A 21851-nucleotide genomic window follows, 5' to 3' on the forward strand; every position below is an offset into this window, starting at 1 on the left:
GTAATGAAATACCGTCCATATAGAACGATACAAATATGAACTTCGTATGGAAGCAATCATGAAAAATGGCATCAACTTTTGCTAAGATTTTTGGTAAAAACTAAAAATCACTGTTGCAGGCTAGAAGAATGTTGGTATTATTCACCATTTCCCCCTGTTTATTTTCCTTCAGGCTTCTATTCATGATTCTGGACTACCATGGCAACCACAGTCACATGATAAAGTGAGCAGAGAAGCTTAGGAATCACATGATATGCCGAGATCCTGTGTCTGTATAGCAAACTAACTGTCTGGCAGCCATTTTTGCATACAAACCAGAAAGCTATCCTCCTTTAAATCATTATTTCCTTTTCAAAAGCTAAGAGAAATGACTAACTAAAAGCTATTTGATTGATTTTCTTTAAGTTATGTGAGATTGCTGCTTTAAGAAACATGACAGCATTCTTGTAACTTTTTCCTGTAAAGTTAACAAAAAATGTTTAAAGCAAAAAGGCAATTACTTAACACCCCACCCCGATCTATCCATATAATTGAACAGCCTACAAAGTGGCAGCCTCCACCATGTACACCGGTCAACTTTGACAAAAACGGTCCGTGCTGAAATCACATAACGGACCAGTTTCCATTCCATCTACAGTCGTGTCTGAGGCAGCAGTGAAATCTGAAAATGTGCGCTCTGAATTCTTCTTGGAATAAAAGGAAAACCATAAAATTCCTTCTGCACAACAGATGTCGAGACTTTGCCAAACTCCATGAACCAGTGCGGAATTTAGGACAAGAAGAATTTCCCCCCACGTGACAAAAACCAGCAACTCATCATTTCCCTTCCACCCGGCAAAGGCAGTACACATAAATGGTATTTTATTAAAAACATTTAAATACATTTTACAGGTTTCAAACTAAAAAAAAGTGTAGACAAAAGTATCTATTGTTCGGTTGTTTTTCCTTTTCAAAAGTTGATTGAGAAATAGTAAATCTGCGTGTCCAAAAAGCTGGATAAAAACAATACTGGTGCACAGGAAGAAGGATGCTACAGCTGACCGTCTGCTTTGATTTCCAGAAATGCACTAGAAAATGTCAGGATCCGATTGGTTGCTGTAAATGCGACGCCATTTTTCCTGTGCACCAGTATAGGCGAGCATGGAAACTTCCCTATATACATCCATGATTTTTGTATGTAACAAAACATTGCTTGGAAAATTCCAGAAGCATACAATACTGTAAGAGCGGTGAATGGATAATACCCCTTATAGTGACTGGTTAGTAGTACAAGTTCATCGGCCATAAGAGGTACCAAGGTGTGTGATCATGTGACATGAATACCAAGACCAAAGAATTCTATAATAAAAGGAAGTGACTTTTAAAGAGTGGTGTTTAAAAGAGCTTTAAAAAAAACATAATAAAAAATATTTTGTTACATCACAGATAAACCATTTATCTTTTAAACCAAGTGACTTGGTGTGTGGTAAGGACTTTCACAGAAATATGGCAACATGTCGTGAACAACATCTGTTCCGCACATTCAAATAAACAGTGGGGGACTCATGTAATTACCTTTATACAATGTTTTTGTGGGTTTAACTCCACTTTACATGAAGTCCAGATCACAATGGTGTGCTTATTAGACACCGACAGCACTGAGATGTGATAGACGATAAACAACTCAGTCTTGCAATGAGAAGTCAAATGGTTCAAATTCTCTTCTGAAAGCCTTGGCCTGATCCTCCTCTTCATCGCGGCTCAGTTTACACGCTTTCCAGTCAGCTCTGGTTGGTATATTCAAGATGGCTTCACTCGCCAACACCTCCCTGTAATTAGGAAACAATATGGAAAAGTGAGGAGCCCTAGAAACCTTGGGAAAGCTTCAAAATGTTGTAAAAAGGGCCCCAAAAAGTAGTAATAGCAACCCTGGGTTTCATGAAATGTGTGAGGACACTCAGTAGGCTGACACGGGGCCGTTACTTTATAGTTCCCTTTTGTTCCCAAGGACTGGCCAGTTGCTAGAGTCTGTAATTGGTTGGTTCATTACCTCCCACACAGGAAGTACCCATGAGGGAACGGCAACATCTCACTCGTGGGTTAAATTTCCTCTCCTTAGGGGACACTCAGAGGGACCCATGACAGGGTTCAAGGCCTATTTACTTCCCACTGTTCTTCTCTGGACTTTAAGAAACATTTCAGGCCCTAACCCCACCAACCAGGACCCAGCGCCATGGGCGGTCACACAACAGATACCCATGCTAGTCCCTGACTTTGGCTAAGGGACTGTGTACATCGTATCTTCACTTCCTGTGTGTATTTATCACTATTCCTGCATGGTACCGCTCTTCAGGCTCCTTTGTGGGACGATCTGTTATTATTCCGTGTGTGATAACTGCGAGGAGCTCTACCCTATCCAAGGACGCGCTCTATCTAGACTGTTACTGGTATATTGTCACATTGCCGAACACATACTCTGGCTGTGTGTTTTATCTATCTGTGTGTACGGTGCAAAATAAACCATCAACTTAATGTTATCCGCTGGGTGTCTGGGGGAGTAAGAGAACCCGGTATCTTCACAACATGTAACACCCAGGACCCTGTACAGACTGGTGACCGGTAGGGACCGGCGGCATTAAGTGGGGCAGTGCCCAGAAAAAGTGTCCATCTAGATTTAAATAAGGCGTCCCAAGGGTGGGGGGATGGTGGGAATCACAGGTGCAAGGAGCAGCCAGTTGCGCTAAATCACAGGGCGCTAGGCGCCAATATATTATATATATATATATATATATATATATATATATATATATATACACACATCTATCTATCATGGTGTTGGGGCGTGTTCATACAGCAGGTGCTTTCACTCATTCTATCAAGTTTTTTTTAACCCATTCACTGCAGCAATCTTTATTTTCAAGATTCCACTTCACTGTTGAACTGCAACTACTGTGTTTCAAAAGATTGGAAATATCCTGGTTTAATGTTATCAATGCAAAAGCACACAGTGTTATAACGTTATACGTTACGACGGGAAGTTATCCAGTTAGTCTCCTCTGGTCACAACGTTAAGATAACATCCTACCTTCCGAACTGCAATGGGAAGTTTTTCTTAATCCGATGAAAGAGTTTTTCCCCGGTATCTAATTCGACGTAAAAATACGGTGTCCCAGGCTGTACAATCTGAAAAGCAGAAATAAGCTCAATATTACATCGGTAATTTCCCTCTCTTACATCCTATGGAGGGGGCCACACACACACTGATAATGATGTATAAAGCGTCCTTCCAGGAGTTTGGCACTTAAGGAATATTTGTTCCAAATCTAACTCTCCCTTTTATATCTCATTCCTGCAGGAATTTTGTTTTTTTCTTTAACCAATCCCCAGGAAGAGGAAGAGTAGGAGAAAGCGGAAAGGACGGGTGCTGCAGAGCACACATCAGGGAAAGAAAATAACAAATTCTAGTAATTGGGTCTCAGATTCCGGGTGAATAAATTACCCCTATAAATAGTGTCCCCACCGTTTACGGGCAGACACAGACAACCCCTCTAACCTCCATAAGGGCCGCGCATGGATTACACTTAATCTCAGTAATAAAACTATACATTTAACGGAATAAAGAGACAGCACAAGACCCTACAATAGATCACACATTCACTGTAAACCACTCTTCCGATCTCAAACCCCCCCAATCACCCCAAAATACCCCCATATGCCTTTAAGGGGCAGATTCAATTGGCCGCGTTACTTTCGAAAGTAATGCGTCCCTCGCTCTGTTAACGTTAATGTGGTAACTGTAACCCAGATTACTGCTCGCGGCACAAGGAGAGAAAGATCAGCTTTGAAATTACAGTCATAACTGCAATAACGTGCACTATTACCGTAGTAACGTTAATAGTGCGCAAGCTGCGTTACTTTCAAGAGTAACACGGTTAATTGAATCTGCCCCTAAGAATCCCATTTACCTCAAACCGCTTCTCACTTGCCCTAAAACGCCCTTCAACCTCCCACTCACTTATATAATAGCTTGGAACATGGGCAAAGCTCTTTGGGGTATAAAAGTAGTGAATAAGATGAGCCGATGGGGCGTACAGCCGAGAAACGGACCAGAGAGTCATAAAGCCGTAAGGAGCCGGGGCCACATTCTGTCCATCACTAGGTTACACATTAGAGGCAGCCATTTTGTGGGCCGAGTCAATATTCAGTGATGATCTGCAACATCATTGGTTCCCGGGGAACGGATAAGCGGCCTTCTCATGAATATTAATCCAGCCCACAAAATGGCCGCCTCTACCGCCAGTAGGTGATGTGTCCACATTCAATAAGGTGGAAGGAGATAATATAAACATAAAACCAGTATTAGAAGGGTTGGTTAGTGCGCCGACGTACTTGTTTGATGTCCGTGTGCTGCGGGATCTCCAACAGCTCTATGTTCTGCTCCTGCGCCTGGACAATGAAGGACTCCTTAATGTCTTCTGTGGCGCAGCAGGTCAATGGCAGAGGAACCACCTGGAGGAAAGGATGCATTAACCAACGTACTAAGCGGTAAGTTTGTGTAAAGATGTCTGTGTTAGAGGGAAACCTAAAACATGGCTGTATAACAAAATGGAAACCACTGAGGTGAACCCATCCTGTATATACACCGCAGAGAAACCCATATTGTGGGCTGAACAATTTGCTAGGAAGCAGTGACATCATTAAGGCACTGCCTAATATTCATGAGGTACTGGTTTCTAGCGAATCAAAAGGCTACATGATGAACAACAGCTCAGCCCACAAAATGGCTGCCCCCACTGTGTGTAGGCGAGAGGTCCACTTTAAATCTGATTCGGGTTTTTAGTATATCGCTGCACCCCAGAAGGGCTGCCGAGTTCTAGGTGTTGTTGTGTGCAGGAGCAGCAGGTGACCGTGAGCTGCCCAATCGCAGCGTTAAGGAAACACCACAACTACCTCAACACTAATTATACTTTATCTCTTCACATTACAGAAACTCAGAATATATTCCCCTAAACTATGAACAAGTCACTTTGGAATAAAGCTGATATGTTAAAGTCAAGATTAGAAAAAAAGAAAATAAAAAAATGTTCCCAAAAAAATTAATTAAAAAAAAAGATAATGTAAATAATAAAGTCATCACTGGGACAAGCTCATCCCTCAGAACAGGAAAGTCATCATGTGACAGGACAACCTGCCTTTACAGACTTAAACTAATGAAATGTAATGACTGTGAGAGCTGGAGGAACAGCAGAGATCAGAAGACTTTAAATGATCTCCTAGGAGACCTGTTGCTCTTATTCTCTATGTGACATTACCAGGCTGACCCACAATATAAACAGGTAAACCATCAGAGGCAATGCCACAATTCGGGGAAATGTATCTAGACTATAACACGTCTAGGGTGTAGGTTAGTCTAACAACACGTCTAGGGCGTAGGTTAGTATAATAACACGTCTAGGGCGTAGGTTAGTATAATAACACGTCTAGGGCGTAGGTTAGTATAATAACACGTCTAGGGCGTAGGTTAGTATAATAACACGTCTAGGGCGTAGGTTAGTCTAACAACACGTCTAGGACGTAGGTTAGTATAATAACACGTCTAGGACGTAGGTTAGTATAATAACACGTCTAGGACGTAGGTTAGTATAATAACACGTCTAGGACGTAGGTTAGTATAATAACACGTCTAGGACGTAGGTTAGTCTAATAACACGTCTAGGACGTAGGTTAGTCTAATAACACGTCTAGGACGTAGGTTAGTATAATAACACGTCTAGGACGTAGGTTAGTATAATAACACGTCTAGGACGTAGGTTAGTATAATAACACGTCTAGGACGTAGGTTAGTATAATAACACGTCTAGGACGTAGGTTAGTATAATAACACGTCTAGGACGTAGGTTAGTATAATAACACGTCTAGGACGTAGGTTAGTATAATAACACGTCTAGGATGTAGGTTAGTCTAATAACACGTCTAGGATGTAGGTTAGTCTAATAACACGTCTAGGACGCAGGTTAGTCTAATAGCACGTCTAGGATGTAGGTTAGTCTAATAACACGTCTAGGACGCAGGTTAGTCTAATAACACGTCTAGGACGCAGGTTAGTCTAATAACACGTCTAGGACGCAGGTTAGTATAATAACACGTCTAGGATGTAGGTTAGTATAATAACACGTCTAGGATGTAGGTTAGTATAATAACACGTCTAGGATGTAGGTTAGTCTAATAACACGTCTAGGATGTAGGTTAGTATAATAACACGTCTAGGATGTAGGTTAGTATAATAACACGTCTAGGGTGTAGGTTAGTCTAATAACACGTCTAGGACGCAGGTTAGTCTAATAACACGTCTAGGATGTAGGTTAGTCTAATAACACGTCTAGGATGTAGGTTAGTATAATAACACGTCTAGGATGTAGGTTAGTATAATAACATGTCTAGGGTGTAGGTTAGTCTAATAACACGTCTAGGACGCAGGTTAGTCTAATAACACGTCTAGGATGTAGGTTAGTCTAATAACACGTCTAGGATGTAGGTTAGTCTAATAACACGTCTAGGATGTAGGTTAGTCTAATAACACGTCTAGGATGTAGGTTAGTATAATAACACGTCTAGGATGTAGGTTAGTCTAATAACACGTCTAGGATGTAGGTTAGTCTAATAACACGTCTAGGATGTAGGTTAGTATAATAACACGTCTAGGATGTAGGTTAGTCTAATAACACGTCTAGGATGTAGGTTAGTCTAATAACACGTCTAGGATGTAGGTTAGTATAATAACACGTCTAGGATGTAGGTTAGTCTAATAACACGTCTAGGATGTAGGTTAGTATAATAACACGTCTAGGATGTAGGTTAGTCTAATAACACGTCTAGGATGTAGGTTAGTATAATAACACGTCTAGGATGTAGGTTAGTATAATAACACGTCTAGGACGTAGGTTAGTATAATAACACGTCTAGGATGTAGGTTAGTATAACACGTCTAGGATGTAGGTTAGTCTAAAGAACAACTCCAACCAGAACGTGAAGTGGACCCCAACATTCAGAGAAGTCTGTTCTCCATCCAGATTTATTGTTGCTGCCCTTAGATAAGACGGATCTGTTTTGTAGATGATATTGCATCCAATTTCACATTGCTCCTCTATTGTCAGATCAACGGTCCATGAATAAACAGTAGAATTCTCTGAACGTTCTCCCAGGACTCTGGTTCTTACCTGTAACTGGAGATGTTGACTCCGGTAATTCCTCTCGAACATGACATATCTCTTCCCCTTTGCCTTGTAAAACTTCTTCAAGGAAGCTTTGTATTTTTCACATTCTTCGACTACCTCAGACGAGAGGTCCACCATGGCCTGGTAGTGCCCAATGGGCAGGATGAGGACGTGGTCTGACGTCAGGCCGCCTTTTGCAAGCGCAACGTAGCACTAAGAAAAAAACAAGATGTATATTTGTACTTTGTTTTTATTTAAAGAGGAGTCTGAAACCCCAACCTTGTCACACAATTGTGGAAGGTTTCTCACACTACTTTGTTCTGCTAGGGGAACCCGGCTCCTTCAACTATAACTCTCAGCCTGTGGCTTTCTGCTGGTCTCCATTTCCCATCAGATATCATGTTACATCCAGCCCCTGTTCTCACTTATTGAGCACATTAGAGAGGAGTGAAAATACAGAAATCTTTTGAATTTTGCATAAGAACAGGCTTTGCAGTAGGGTGTCATTTTGGCTATACAATCTTCAAAATTCCCCTTTTAAAAAAATGCAAATTTACAAAGTCCATGAACAGAACTCGGAGGACAATAACTCATTCTGCTGTGTGGTTGGGGAGGGCTGGGGACAGTGAAGGACAAGTTCTGCCAGCAGAGCGCACAAAGTGTGCTGGTCAAATGTGGAATTAGGCGAATCTTGTGGAACAGTATTATCTCCACTATACGCATAGCTGCCTACTCTCCCGGGAGGCTCCCGAATTTCTAGGAGTTCTCCCGGACTCCCGAAAGAGCAGGTAAACCTCCCGGTTACAGGCCATGTCTTTAGATGAGTGGTGGAGCTTATGACGCGATATCCGCGTTATCGTGGCCCCGCCTCCTGCTGCTATAGGCTTATAAAGATTGACAAGTTAGGGGGGCGGGGCCACAATGACGCGATTCATCGAGCCCCGTCCCCACACGCCCACCTCTCCCCCGCATTGCAACTTGCCACAGTTGGCAAGTATGACTATACATGACAAGACAAGTTGATAGGTCATCCCCTTTTGGACCACTGGTCCGCCTCCTGCAAATCTGGTGTGTCTACAGGAGAGCAGAGAGCTGCCGATTCGGGCTACCTGTCAGGTTCTGTCAAGTCCTTCATCGCAAAGGAAGCGGGGCAGGCGCATGCAAAGGAAGCGGGGCAGGCGCATGCAAAGGAAGCGGGGCAGGCGCATGCAAAGGAAGCGGGGCAGGCGCATGCAAAGGAAGCGGGGCAGGCGCATGCAAAGGAAGCGGGGCAGGCGCATGCAAAGGAAGCGGGGCAGGCTCTATGGTCACTGGACCATAGAGCCCAGGTATCAGAAGAGCCTGACCAAAGATTCGGATTTAAAAGTAAAAGACAACCAATGCCAAGGCCACTTGGAAAACTGATCTCCGAAGTTGGAGGATGAGGTTAAGTAGGGAAAGGGGGGGAGGGGATATGGGACAACTGTTTTATTGCCTTGTGGGTGATGCTTAAATAGAATTATAAATGTTAATGTCTACGGTCATCTATAGAAATATTTGAGATTTCAAGGAGCAAAACGCAGTTTAATGTGCAGATGACAGGTCAGTACTTTACTGAGCCTGTTCTTGTGCCAGTTATCAAGTAGTCCTGGGATTGTGCCAGTCTACCATAATAATAATAAATAATAATAAAGCAGCCAGCATGCGGTTATTGTAGAGATACAATTGCTGTGGGACCACACAGGAAGGGCGATACATGTTCATTGTATAACTTACAGCATAGCCATTAAAGCAGTTTATCACATTCACTTAACTATTATTTGTTCGTACGTACGTGCCCCACCACAGCCTTTACTAAATACGTTCATTTATCTCTCTTCCTTTTGTGTTCTCATCAATACCGTTATAGCATCAGGACAGAGTTGTTTATTAGTGAGGCCCTTGGATAAGGCAGCATTGACAACCATTAATAAGGACAACTAACCTACAAAGCAAGTTACCTTATATAGAAGAGCTACCAATAAACACAAATACATGTGTTAAAATGTGAAATAAAGGGGGGAGGGGGGGATTTTTTCCTTTGCAGAGTCAGAGTGAATCTTCCCAAACAGAAATGGTTAATAAAAGAACAAAAATTTACTCTGAGCTGCACGTCTAAAAACTAATTCAAATAACTCAAGTTCTGTTACACAAAGCATTTAGTAGTAATGTCTAATACTTACATCTTCCCCAATGCTGACCACCAAGTGCTTCTCTACTTCAGGGCTTGCAAGACAAAACCAGCACGGTCCGGTTGGCTGAGCTATTCGGCAAAAAATAAAATAAAATAATGGTTAATAAAACATCTACAACATGTCCAGCGTAGTTTTTACCTACACACTTTAGGGCTTATTCCTCCATGAGATCACAAGATCCCGGCGATCGGACAGGCCAAATATTGGTTCAGAAAAATAAAAAATAGCCGCTGTCACTGATTAGACGACATGTATACTTTACAAACGCTTCAGAGAACTTTTCAGTAAGTCGCCAGAACGAAAGACATAACAAGATTACCCAGGTTTTATAGACAAGGCTTACACTTGTATCCCTAGTTCACTACCCCAGAAAGGACTCTCTTGGTGGCAGTACGAGAAGAAAGGCTTGGATTGTTTTTGAACATTTTGCTTTTTCTAATTTAAGTTACCCATGCTAAATACAATGGTACAAAGAGGGGGGTGGGGTTTACTACACAAATAAATAAAAGTACTCCGCTGTCAGCCAGCAAAAATAAAATAATAAATGAACACAATTAAAACGGCTTCTATAATAAAGCAGTAGTCTTTGATACATACATTTAAAAATACATGTATAAGCCAGCCACCCCTTACAGGGGGGAGGGGGAGGGGGGGGGTGTGTGTGTGTGTGTGTGTGTGTGTGTGTGTGTGTGTGTTAGGGAATTTAGACTGTAAGCTCCAATAGGGCAGCGACTGATGTGAGTGAGCTCTCTGTACAGCGCTGCGGAATTAGTGGCGCTATATAAATAAATGATGAATACAAACAGGGAGGGGAGACCCTGCACAGTTCCTCCTGCACTGCCCTCTGCTGGCAGAAGCGCTTATGACGTCACAGGATTCCCCCGTAAATGTGGACATATCTCGGTGTTTACATATCATTAGGTTCTTGGCATTGTGTCAGTTAAAAAAAAAAATCTGTTGTCAGCAGATGCTTTTTTCCTACCAGTTTCTGAACTGTACTATTGGTTACTCTGGGTTACTGCACAGTTACTGATGTCCCAGATATTCAATTCCATCCATTTTTTTGCAGAAAGCCTCCCATGAAAACGCATAGGGAGACGCTTTGCTCTAAACATGATGAGATGTACAAGGAAAGTCTCAATCACTCACGGTGTTTTCTGGGCTGTTTTCCTGGAGCCCGCTGGCCGCCCCTCCCGTCCGACTGACGTTTTTTCCCTTGCTGTTTACTCAAGTCAAAGAAAAACTGCTGGGATGGCTCTTCCTGGGGAAAGTTAACAAAGTCCTGACATTTAAAATGATCAAGAGCAAGACTGAGACGCCCATCTAGTTAACTGCGAATTACAGAAATAGATCCTTACTGATATAGATCCTTTAATGGCTAGAAAACAATAGAAACCTGAAAACAAAACAGATACTCTGTTACTACTCTCTCAATAGAGAGTAAACAAAAAGGTCCAAGTATAAATGAAAGAAACACACAATTATCATCTGTGGAGCTCACAGCTGTGTCTGAGCAGACTCTAAAAACCCAACGGACCTTGGCCTCTGGAAAATGACCCAAACACAACCACACAGGTTAATTGATTCTTCTGGAATGCTGCATCATATTGTTAAATAGGAAACGAAATGTCAGAAAATAGCAGACATGCAGCTATTATTTACTAAAGCAGCCAGAAATTGTGGAACTACAGGTCCTGGGACAAAGCAGAGAAATAATTTGCAGTAAAGGGTCAACTACTCACTTGCCAGCCCTGTTTAATCAGGAAACGCTTAAAGGTTGCTGACTCAACACTGCAATATTCCTAAGAAAGTCTGTCCCCTTCTCTTGGCACTAATGCTTCGCTGGGCACCGCCACCCAAACCTTCCCTGTATTGTATCAGATACCTGGCTGTAGTTACAACAATTCCTAACTGCCTGCAGGGTCATTTGTTGTTAACATTATAGTTTACAGTTAGCTCAGCTTGTCTGTTGGAGGTCACTGGAGCCTGGAATCCCAGGCTCCATGTGTTCAGTGAGTACGGCAGGAGCAGCACTAATAAAGGAGGAGACAGAGTTACTCTGCTGATAGTTACAGTCTGTACACGCCCCCAACACTCGGATTCTGTCGACTTTACAGCAGCCAATCGGGGGCTAGATATGGAGAGCACCCATGCAGCAATGGTAGGGTATCAACAGAACAAAAAGAATATTGGAACTGGCTGATGTACCCCCTTATAAACCCCCCCTCCTGTAACACCAGAAGGCTTCCTATTCCAACGCAGCCATGTCCAAACAATGTACCACAGAGAGGATATTCTAAAAGGAGGAGGGCAGGGTGTGGGCTCCCAAAATACAATTTAGCAGCTAAGACCAAACACCAAAACTGAATTTCATGATACATTTTAAAGGCCAACTACGACCTAAAATAACATAGCACAGTTAAAACTGCAGTGGGTGCTATGAACTTACTGGAATGACTTCTGATTCTTGACACATGAAATTGCCTGATTAATCCTCAGAAACACACTGTTACTGTAATTTGTCAGGTGGAGGCTAACAACTGTAACCAGGAAAACAAATGGGACAGCAATGATTGTTTCTATGGTTAAAGTTTATAAATAAGCATCAGTAACTCCCTGTAAATAGTCTATACAATGATAGAATACTTAAAACAAAAAGAAAACCCCCCAAACTGCTCCACCTGGTCACCTGGATGCAGCCACTTCATGAATAAGGTTATAAAGTAGACACAAAGGCTGTGTGAGCAGTGACGGAACCGGTCCTTATGAGCGGAACGCTGCAATCATCCCGCGAAATTGCTGCCTGCGCTCACCGCAGAGGAGACAGGGACACTTTATATAATAATAATGGTAGAGTGAGGATGAAAGAGACGGGGATGGGGTTGGATCACATAATAAAGCCAGTACTCTGTTTAGAACTGATCCAATGTATACATCATGCAAAGAGAAGTGATCTCCACTGACTGTGCCATCAGCTCTCATTCCCTACCTCCTCCGCGGCTTTAGTCACTTGACTCCTCTTCCCATCCTTCTCTGATTTCCTGTATGGGTTCTCGGTGACATCTAGTGGTTGTTTCACAAGCTCTGCCGAATCCATTGAACGTAACGGAACAATGGTGAACGCATAGATGTACTGCAAAATAAAAGACTGTGGATTAGAAGGAGCTGGGCAAAGTTACATATGGGCAGAAAGACCCTGACTGAAGAACTAATACAACTCAGGGGCAACCTAGGTGTAGACATCCGTACATACATACGACCACTAGCCTGGTCCTGACAAAATGTTATGGCTACACGGACGTATAACATTGATCACTACAGTTGACGCTGCGGTAACAAAACATAAATGCTCTAGTATACAGAAGATTAATTACAAAAATGATCACCATATACCATCAATGTGAGACATTACCAACCAAGCTTAAGGGTGAATATTTATTATTATTTCTATTTACGAAGATAAAGGACAGATATCTTTTTCAATTTAATACACATGATATTTATTGAAAGACACTACTAAAACAAAATCACTGTTCCTCCTAATTACATTTTCTAAATTCCGATTGAATTCAAAAGGAAAACGGAGTAAATTAAAATTTAAACGTTGAAATGGCGAGATCGCCCAATATTAAAACAAGTTTAGTTAACGTTACCTTTTTCTTACTAGGGTTGCCGACGCTAGCCAGAGCTATGAAACGACTCACGTGCTGGGCGTTCTCTTGCAAGACAGCATGATTTCTGTGCAGGAAAAAAATATTTCACATATTCAATGAATAGTACATTAAAGACTATACAAATTCTATAAATATTGGATGATATGGCAACGTTCCATAAAGTCCTCCGTTGGCTTCATATACCACCCCAGCCACCCTCCCCTCTACTAGAAGAAACGTCACATTAAGCAAAATTCACCATGGGACCAGCTGGTATAAGCCCCCCAGTATCTGGGAGGAACAGAGGTGTGTGCAGGAATTGGGGGATGGTTGGTCTGTACACCAGACAGAATAAGTTGTGGCCATGCAATAAGGTTTTGCTCTAATTACAGTGCGTGAAACATAGATGCCTATTGTACTACCATTACTATTGCGGTTAGCTATATTACCCCTTGTGTGGGGAACATTCTAATGCTTCTGATTGGCCAAGACAGACAATCTATTAAAAGAATGTTAAATAAAAAAATCTCTTACCTACCTGTAAGGAAGCCGCTCATAGTTTTCTCCTTCCAGTGCAGAGAAGTGATAACGGGGCGTTAAGCTGCCAGCAAGATTGGCTACTATGGCAGAACCACAATTCTTTATGTCCACATCAGTCTGAAGACAAAGTGGAGCGGAATATCAGTTATTTCTGCACAGAAATGTATTATGCACACTAAAATAAATAGGATATATGAATAGAGCTTCCAGAGTTTGAAAAATTTTCAATTGTTTTGTATGTAATTGTGCTAGGAGAGGTATGCGTGCAGACTTTCACATCGTATGTCCGTGGGTGGTATTGCTGTACTAGCATCGAATGATGGGTCACAATTGCAAAACACAACGCGTTTTATTGTTGACAAGGTCTGTGTAAAGTTACATCGCACTGAACTCCAGGACACAGTGAGGTTTTTTGCTATGGAGCCATGAGAAGGGGCAAAGCCATGGCTTAAATTAGCAGCGAAACTTAGCAAGTAGGGTGGCTCTTCGTTCAGGATCACAGCCTTGGCCTAATCTTGGGTGAAAGTCACAAGAGCAGGTAGTCTCTAGCCCTCTGCTTGTTACTTACCATGCAGCTTCTAAAGACGTCCAATTTGGGGCAGCACTGTGGCCAAGTGGTTAGCACTTCTGCCTCACAGTGCTGGGGTCATGAGTTCAATTCCCAACCATGGCCTTATCTGTGTGGAGTTTGTATGTTCTCCCCGTGTTTGCGTGGGTTTCCTCCTGGTGCTCTGGTTTCCTCCCACACTCCGAAAAACATACTAGTAGGTTTATTGGCTGCTATCAAAATTGACCCTAGTCTCTCTCTCTGTCTGTGTGTATGTCTGTGTGTGTGTGTGTGTGTTAGGGAATTTGGACTGTAAGCTCCAATGGGCCATGGACTGATGTAAGTGAGTTCTCTGTACAGCGCTGCGGAATCAGTGGCGCTATATAAATAAATGGCGACGATGATTTACTCCCCATGAAAACAACACCCACAATATGGCTATGAAGCTTTAAAATAAGACACAGAAATATAAAGACTTATCTCAACAAAAGAATAATGGTCTTTAAACCCCTTGCAACAATGTTAAAGGTCTGGAACACTACGCTGATTGCTCAAATCTTAGGACAAAATGTACACACTGATTTGAAACAAAGTAATTTTTCAACCGATGTCCCATAGGACTCAGCTAAAACATTAACATTTTACAAACTAGGTAAAGGACAGCCTGTATCTACACAAAATTCCCCTTCAGGGGATGAAAAAAGACTAAAAAAAAGAAGATACTGGGTATATGGTAAAATTTGGGTATGCTCTGCGATGTGAAAAAGCAGAATGTTTACTTCCTCTAGTGATAAAAATAAGTTTTGTTTTTCTTTTAGATTTTAGAGGAAGTTATTAAATTGCTTGAGCTACGAATCTAGGGAGCAGCATCCAAACCCATATGTTTACCCTCCTGATGATCTTAAGCAGATATCACAGTAACAGCCCCGATACAGTCACACAAACCACGGTCAGGGTATATGACTGGCTGTCAGGTTAACAGAAATCCACCAAGCGCCAGTAAGTAAAACTTTGTATCATTAGGTCACCTAGTCCCACCCATAGAGAACATTTTCGCCTTCAATTCTTTAGAGAAATACAGTATTATTGCACTTAATAAGCTGCTTTTATATTTCCATTTCTGTAGATTTGCCATTTGCCCGATAGCAAAGTAATGAGTGTTCTACGTACCGGAGTATTGCCATAATGCCACACGTCTTTGGGCCACGGCGACGTGAGCAGAATGTCCACACCTTTGAACTTCGAGTTTGTAGTTAAGGACATTTTCAGGGACAGGACGTCCTTTGGACTGAAGCAATACGCAGGAGCTGGCTCACTAGAGCTCTCTATGCCACTTAAATAGGCAATCTGCAGGCCAGAGGCTCCAGTAAAGACTCCTTTGCGACCTAGAGAAACAAACTATTGTTAAGGAATGTAAGTTTTGAAGAGAATATATACTCGTAGTCTTTATTAAACAGATTAATCATACCCTCATTTCTTCCTTCGGCCTCCATTATCACCTCTACACCAATGACATTCAACTCTACATCTCTTCTCCTGACACCCCACCCCCCTCCTCTCGTGTTTCTGGTTCTGACGTCAGCCCTCCCTGGATGACTTCACGTTTTCTCAAAATCAACATTAGTAAAACTGAACTCATGGTTCTCTCTCCTTCTAAACCTTCACCCCACCTTGATCTCTCCATCACCGTTAATAACACCACCATCTCTTCTGTTCCCAACTCCGCTGCCTGGGTGTGATCCTTGACTGCCCCCTGTCTTTTGCCCCCCACATTCAATCTCTTGCCCAATCCTGTCGCTTTCAACTATAGAATATTGCCTGCATCCGGCCCTTCCTCTCTCAGGATGCCGCCAAAACCATTATCCACGCTCTCATCATTTCCCGTCTTGATTACTGTAACCTTCTCCTCTCCAGCCTCTCCCACTCCCATCTCGCCGCCTTTCTCTCTATTCTTTCACGGCGGTCCTCCTTTGCCTCACCTTACACTGGCTCCCTTTCCATTACAGAATCCTCTTTAAACTCCTCACCTGCACCTACAAGGCCCTCTCCCTTTCCACTGCTCCTTATATCTCCCACCTCCTCTCCATTCACACTCCCGCCTGTTCCCTGCGTTCAGCCAATGACCGCCGTCTCTCCTCTGCACTGATCACCTCATCCCACACCAGAACTCAAGACTTCTCCCGTGATGCCCCACTCCACTGACACCATCTCCCTGGCTCCATCCGTCTCTTAATCTGTGCACCTTTAAACAGCCTCTCAAAACCCATCTGTACCTCATTAGCTCAAGTCAAGTGTCTGCTATGAAATCACCTTTGCTACATTTCCACCCCACATAAAACTTACATTACACCTGCCCTCTACACCCTACAAACATCCAAACTAACCTATAAAACTACAGAACACTACCACACGCCTCACAATGAACACCCATACTTTGCCGACACAACTGTATAACCTACACTTATACACCCACACAATGCTACCACCTACTCTATACACCATTACTTACACTACACTATCTTTAGAGACAGTACCGACATACAGGTACAACGACCCCTTCATTCACACAAACAAAATGTTGACCATATACAACATTACACCCTACACAGACCTGGCACACACTATGCTACAACTTACACTACCACATACAATTCTGTACAAATAGGCACATTTCAAATATATATTGCACAAGGCAATGGTCCGGGAACTTTTGCTAGTACGAACATGAGCGTCCACAGTAACCACCAGAAATAGTTATTTCCCTTTTAATCTGTATAAAACACACTTACCAAGGTAGGTAATATTAGGAGCCAATTCACAGCCATCTACATCTTCAAAATGTTTCACCGTTTGCTGGTTATTTGACCCTAGGACATATGTCTGAATAGGAGCTGTAAGGGAACGGAGACAGTATTAATTAAGTTACTTGCAATAGATAATACAAATAAAACAGATTTAAAATCGACTATATAAAGTAAAAGATATAAAAACTTTGCAAACACATAATACACATTCATTACACAAATATTTGCAGATTAGTGCAATTTAACAATAATAATTATAATATAATTATTTCGCCATTAGCTTATTGAACACAGTAGTGAACTGTGCTTTGTAGTGAGTGACCTGAAGAAAATGGTGACAACGTATTGTAAATGCTATACTTGTTCTGCAAGTACACATAAAGAGATCACTATTACTACACTACTTGCTTGGCTGCTTCCTAAATATATGCACAACATCATATCAAGACTAACAAAAATATGTATCCAACAGTGCACTTCACTTACATAACTCAAAAATATATATATATATATATATATATATATATATATATTTATTTTGAGTTATTTTATTTTTTGATAGGATCGGATGTGCAAAAACAGACCGTTCAAATGTATCCCCCTTCTAAAATCTCTAATAGTTTGTTTTCTAGATACACACTACGGCTGCCTCTATATATTTAGACCCTTGTCTATGCTCGGCTTCAAAACTACATCCGGCCAACGTCAGTGCTTTGAACGCAGTTTGATAGGCTATACGCGCTACCTAGTGCAGGACAAGTGGTTTCTGACTGTTAAATTACTCCTGCAGTGTTTAATATAGAACGCTGTATTTAGGTAACGAGGTTCCTCCAACCACCCTCAAAACCTCAGCGATGTCACCACAGTGTTTCCAGGAGAGAGCGGTCCGTGGTCTATTGCATCTGAGAGAGGCTTGCTACATTTTGTCTCTAATTTTAGAGTTAGTGTTAACATGCTATAATCCAATATATATATAAGCTTAGCGACGTGTGTTAGTGTGTGTGTGTGTGTGTGTGTAAAAAACTATTTTCTCAGAAAGGGCTCATCCAATTGACCTGAAATTTGGTATACTGACATTATTTGACAAAAAAATTATAATAGTGAAGTCAGTTAACTTCCATCATCCCCCCTTTCCCCCGTGGGAGAGGTAGTAAAGGCTAAATTTACCAGTTGAGGGCGCAAACTCTTGACCGTGTGGGTATTTATTTACCAGAGCCTGTGTTTGGTCATGGGCAATTGTATGTCGCATTTTCACTAGTACGGAGAAGCAGTGATGTGAAAGTGCAGGTTATGAATACTGCCCTTCAAGGAAGACTGATTGAGCACAGCGATAAGGTGTTTAGCAGAAACGTTGTGTATCGAGAGGTTTTAGAACAGAAAGACGATGGAGATTAAGGATGTGGCGAAGAAGATGAAGGATGAGGTGATGGAGAAGAATGATGAGGTGGTGACATGTGGACAAAACCACGTTAAAAAAGGGCGCTTACGTCGGGAAGTAACGCTTTTCCCCTGAGGAGGCCTGGCCTAGCCCCAAATGCATGACAAGAACCTTTTTAACACCTTAAGTAGCTTGATTTGACTAGAATGCATGAGTATAATGCACGGGTTAACTTGTATTATATAAGAGGTCACCAATATCTTCGCTAATGGAATTAACTTGCTTGTAAACACAAGAATTCTATAAAACAATAACAAAAAAAGAACAAAAACAAAACACACAAACAATATAGAATATTATGATACTTATTAGTCAGCTTAGTCTGTAATAGTACACATCATTACACAGTTGTTAAATAAATGTTGAAGTATATTTGTGGGGTTACACCAGCTACGCAAATACCCTTACCACTTGGTCTGCTGGAAACATTTGCATGAATAGGAAGTGCAGAGGAGGAGAAGCTTCAACTCCCGGTCAGGACATTTCAAACAGGCCCGGTGCTAAGAGGAGAGCCGCGTGGGACCATTACAACCATGAAAGAGACACTGGCAAGTTTGGCAAAACCGCAAATACACGCGAAAAAAAATATATTTTGCAATTTACATTTTATGCCATTGAAATTTGCCCAAAATCATAGCTTAACTGTTGGGTTCAGTCTACCTACTAACTAACCTGCTATGTTAGGCACTAGGTGCAAGACAGTGTGGAATTGTATTGTCCATACAAGTGTCTTAAGTACCATATTTCTGGAGCCTCTTCCCCAAGCACAAACTGTACAACTTATGTAGAATATATACTTCTAGAAGTTGTACTGTGAGAACCAGGCCAGTGTAGTTGGTGCATTAATATAGAATGGAATGACTGTCACCACCCACAAACTACATATCACTGTTACAAACAGCTTAGTTTATAGATAACCAGAGAGATTTCTGCTGCCAATTATTCTATGTACACACTGTGCATACAATGCCCTGATAGACAGCAGTAGTGACCATGCAAAACCCCATACCTTGCTTTGCTCCCGATTTATACTCCTCCCAAAGTGCTTCACTTTCTGGGCTTGTGCCAAAGAAACTTCCAACGCATAACAGCAGCTGAAACAAAAATACATTTAGGAAGTATTTAGTGACAAAATAATTATGTTTCAACAATAAATAAATAATTAACTTCCTGCTTAAGAAAAAATGAAATAACTTTCAATTGGTTTAATAGGTTTCTGATGTTGGTGAAAAAGGAGAGAGCAGAAAAAATAGAAATAATAATATACACGAGGATGATTTTTCCAAAATTACATACATATAATAAACTTCCCATAATTTAGATTTGCTTTAAAGTGGACACAGAATACTGTGGGCTAAGCCAAGATTCATAAACATGCAGCCAATCAATTCATTAGGAACCAGTGACATCACTGAGGCTCTTCAGACGAGTGATGTAAAAAAATACCAAGCGATTTAATAGGCTAAATACTTATGGATATCGATGCAGCCCACAATATGGCTGCTCCCAATGTGTAGAGGGCAACAACTACACTTTAAAAAGAAAACAGCCCCCCTCTGTCCCCCTATTTTGGCTATGATGGGTCAGACAATTTGCATGATGAGCAGGATGTTTAGCATGGTAATTAGGGTCAGACCCCTGCACTTTTTCAGAATACTTGACTAGTGAGTAGGGCTGGCTAAAAGGGAAGGGAAGGAACAGAAGTCTGCTAAGTATTAAAAATGCTGGACATCCTACCCATCCCTCTCCCAGGCAAAGCAGGGACTTAAGAAGATTTAAACAGCCTGGAATTTAAATAGCCTGGAGTTAAAACAGCACTTGTCATGGAGATGATAGATCCTTTATAGTGAATATTCATTGAATCACGGTGCACATTTTTTAAACCAGTAGACAATATGTAAGTAGAAATGACCTCGCTTTTCAGTATATATTCACACACAAACTAATCAACCCGACACAAAGTGCAGCAGGTGGTCGCCGAGTCACAACATCTTCTGTGTCTCGAGACCACATTGATATTTCTACACTGTTGATTTCAAGCTTCGACGTAGTTTAAACCATAAGCCCAGAGTGCAAAATTAAACACCGAACAACGCGCATCCTTACATCAAACTGGCCGCTCTTCTTCTGAATTGTTCGTACTCTGTTGAACAGCACATCGAACTTTCCATAGACATCCCCACAGGCTAACCTGAGAACAGAGAACCGAATGATACAGAACAATGCTTTATAATGAAATCAAAACACACATCATGTGAACTATTTGCACAGCTCAAACCTCCACCTCCTTCCCCCCAAGTAAGAACCCCGGTAATTTACCCTTAGAGCAGTGACCTATAACCTTCAAAAGGGCCACACATTATACTTAATCTCAGTGATAAGCTAAAGCAAAATATATATATATATATAAAGAAAGAGGCCAATCTGTAATAACATATCAGCAAGCATTTTAAAACAAGTGATACAAGCTATAACATACATATCTGACAATTAAGAAGGGGGGGGGTTTGCTCAGGTGAAGGCTCGGAGGGCCACCTGTTGCCCATCACTGTTTTAGCACCTGGTCATTCACTGCATGTCTCTTCTGGATCTAGTATAACAATTTAGTGTAACCACATTTTAAAAATATTTACAGAGTGACTGCAGCTATACAACACTAAGGGCAAGAAACATGGCCACACTTCCACACCATACCTCACTATAAAACCTTAGTTCCAGCACTGATAGGGATAGAGAGAGAGAGTTATAGCCACCCCAGAAAGTTTCACATGGTGCTATATATAAAGAGACACATTTACATTGCAACTGTAAAGCAGACGATAACATCTCTGATATGCTGGATAGACATTTGCACTGAGACCCTGTGCATTTACTGCCCATGCTCTGACCCTAAGCACTGCACCCCCTGCTGCAGGCCATCATACTCACACCCTCAGCGCCTTCTCCGACATGTCACCGGGAAACCACGAGCCCAGCAGCCCGGGATCACTCACTGCCTCCCGGGGATCAGCTGCGACGCTACAAACGGATAAATCTCCACCAACTACTCCAGCATGGAGACAACACAGCAGGACTTCCGCCAAGCTCACACCTGAGTGGACAAATCGTGTAATGTGATCAGTTGCGGCGACATGGAGGATCATGGGAGTTGTAGTTTGATTTCTAAAAGGGCATTACAGAAGCTGTAGCCAAAAAAAACTACAACTCCCATAAGGCATATAAAGGTCCTAGCACAATATTTACTCTCTTATTATAACACAATTGTCAAAATTTGAATATAGTTTTCTAGGACCCTTTACTGATTGGGAGCGCGTATAAAAGCTGGTGAAGCGGATCTTGGTTCATTATAGTGCTATACAAGTGGTCACTGTTATTTAATAATAAAAAAAATAAGGACATTTTTTATGGACAAATCTTTAAAACTTTCTGGAAGAACTAGGGACAGTCAATTATATTAATCTTT

At 41.7% G+C, this 21851-nt stretch overlaps 1 protein-coding gene across 2 annotated transcripts; it reads right to left on the reverse strand.

Annotated features, from left to right (window-relative positions):
• Positions 1 to 819: 819 nt before the first annotated feature.
• CWF19L1 (CWF19 like cell cycle control factor 1) lies at positions 820 to 21475 on the reverse strand. Of its 2 annotated transcripts, XM_075210227.1 has the most exons (14): positions 21317 to 21475; positions 20495 to 20579; positions 19398 to 19482; positions 16936 to 17037; positions 15317 to 15531; positions 13598 to 13716; positions 13060 to 13144; positions 12396 to 12539; positions 10556 to 10667; positions 9395 to 9474; positions 7197 to 7406; positions 4369 to 4488; positions 3065 to 3162; positions 820 to 1808 (listed from the first exon to the last, which is right to left on the reverse strand). In XM_075210227.1, the coding sequence occupies exons 1-14, from the start codon at positions 21337 to 21339 to the stop codon at positions 1664 to 1666; spliced, it is 1623 nt and encodes a 540-aa protein (XP_075066328.1). In that variant the 5' UTR covers positions 21340 to 21475; the 3' UTR covers positions 820 to 1663. The 2 variants fall into 2 exon arrangements, with proteins under 2 accessions (XP_075066328.1, XP_075066329.1); XM_075210228.1 differs by lacking the exons at positions 15317 to 15531; positions 16936 to 17037; positions 19398 to 19482; positions 20495 to 20579; positions 21317 to 21475 and having other exon boundaries at positions 13594 to 13709.
• Between the last annotated feature and the right edge of the window lie 376 nt (positions 21476 to 21851).

This window comes from Mixophyes fleayi, chromosome 4 (genome assembly GCF_038048845.1).
Source record: "Mixophyes fleayi isolate aMixFle1 chromosome 4, aMixFle1.hap1, whole genome shotgun sequence".
NCBI classification, from domain to species: domain Eukaryota; kingdom Metazoa; phylum Chordata; class Amphibia; order Anura; family Limnodynastidae; genus Mixophyes; species Mixophyes fleayi.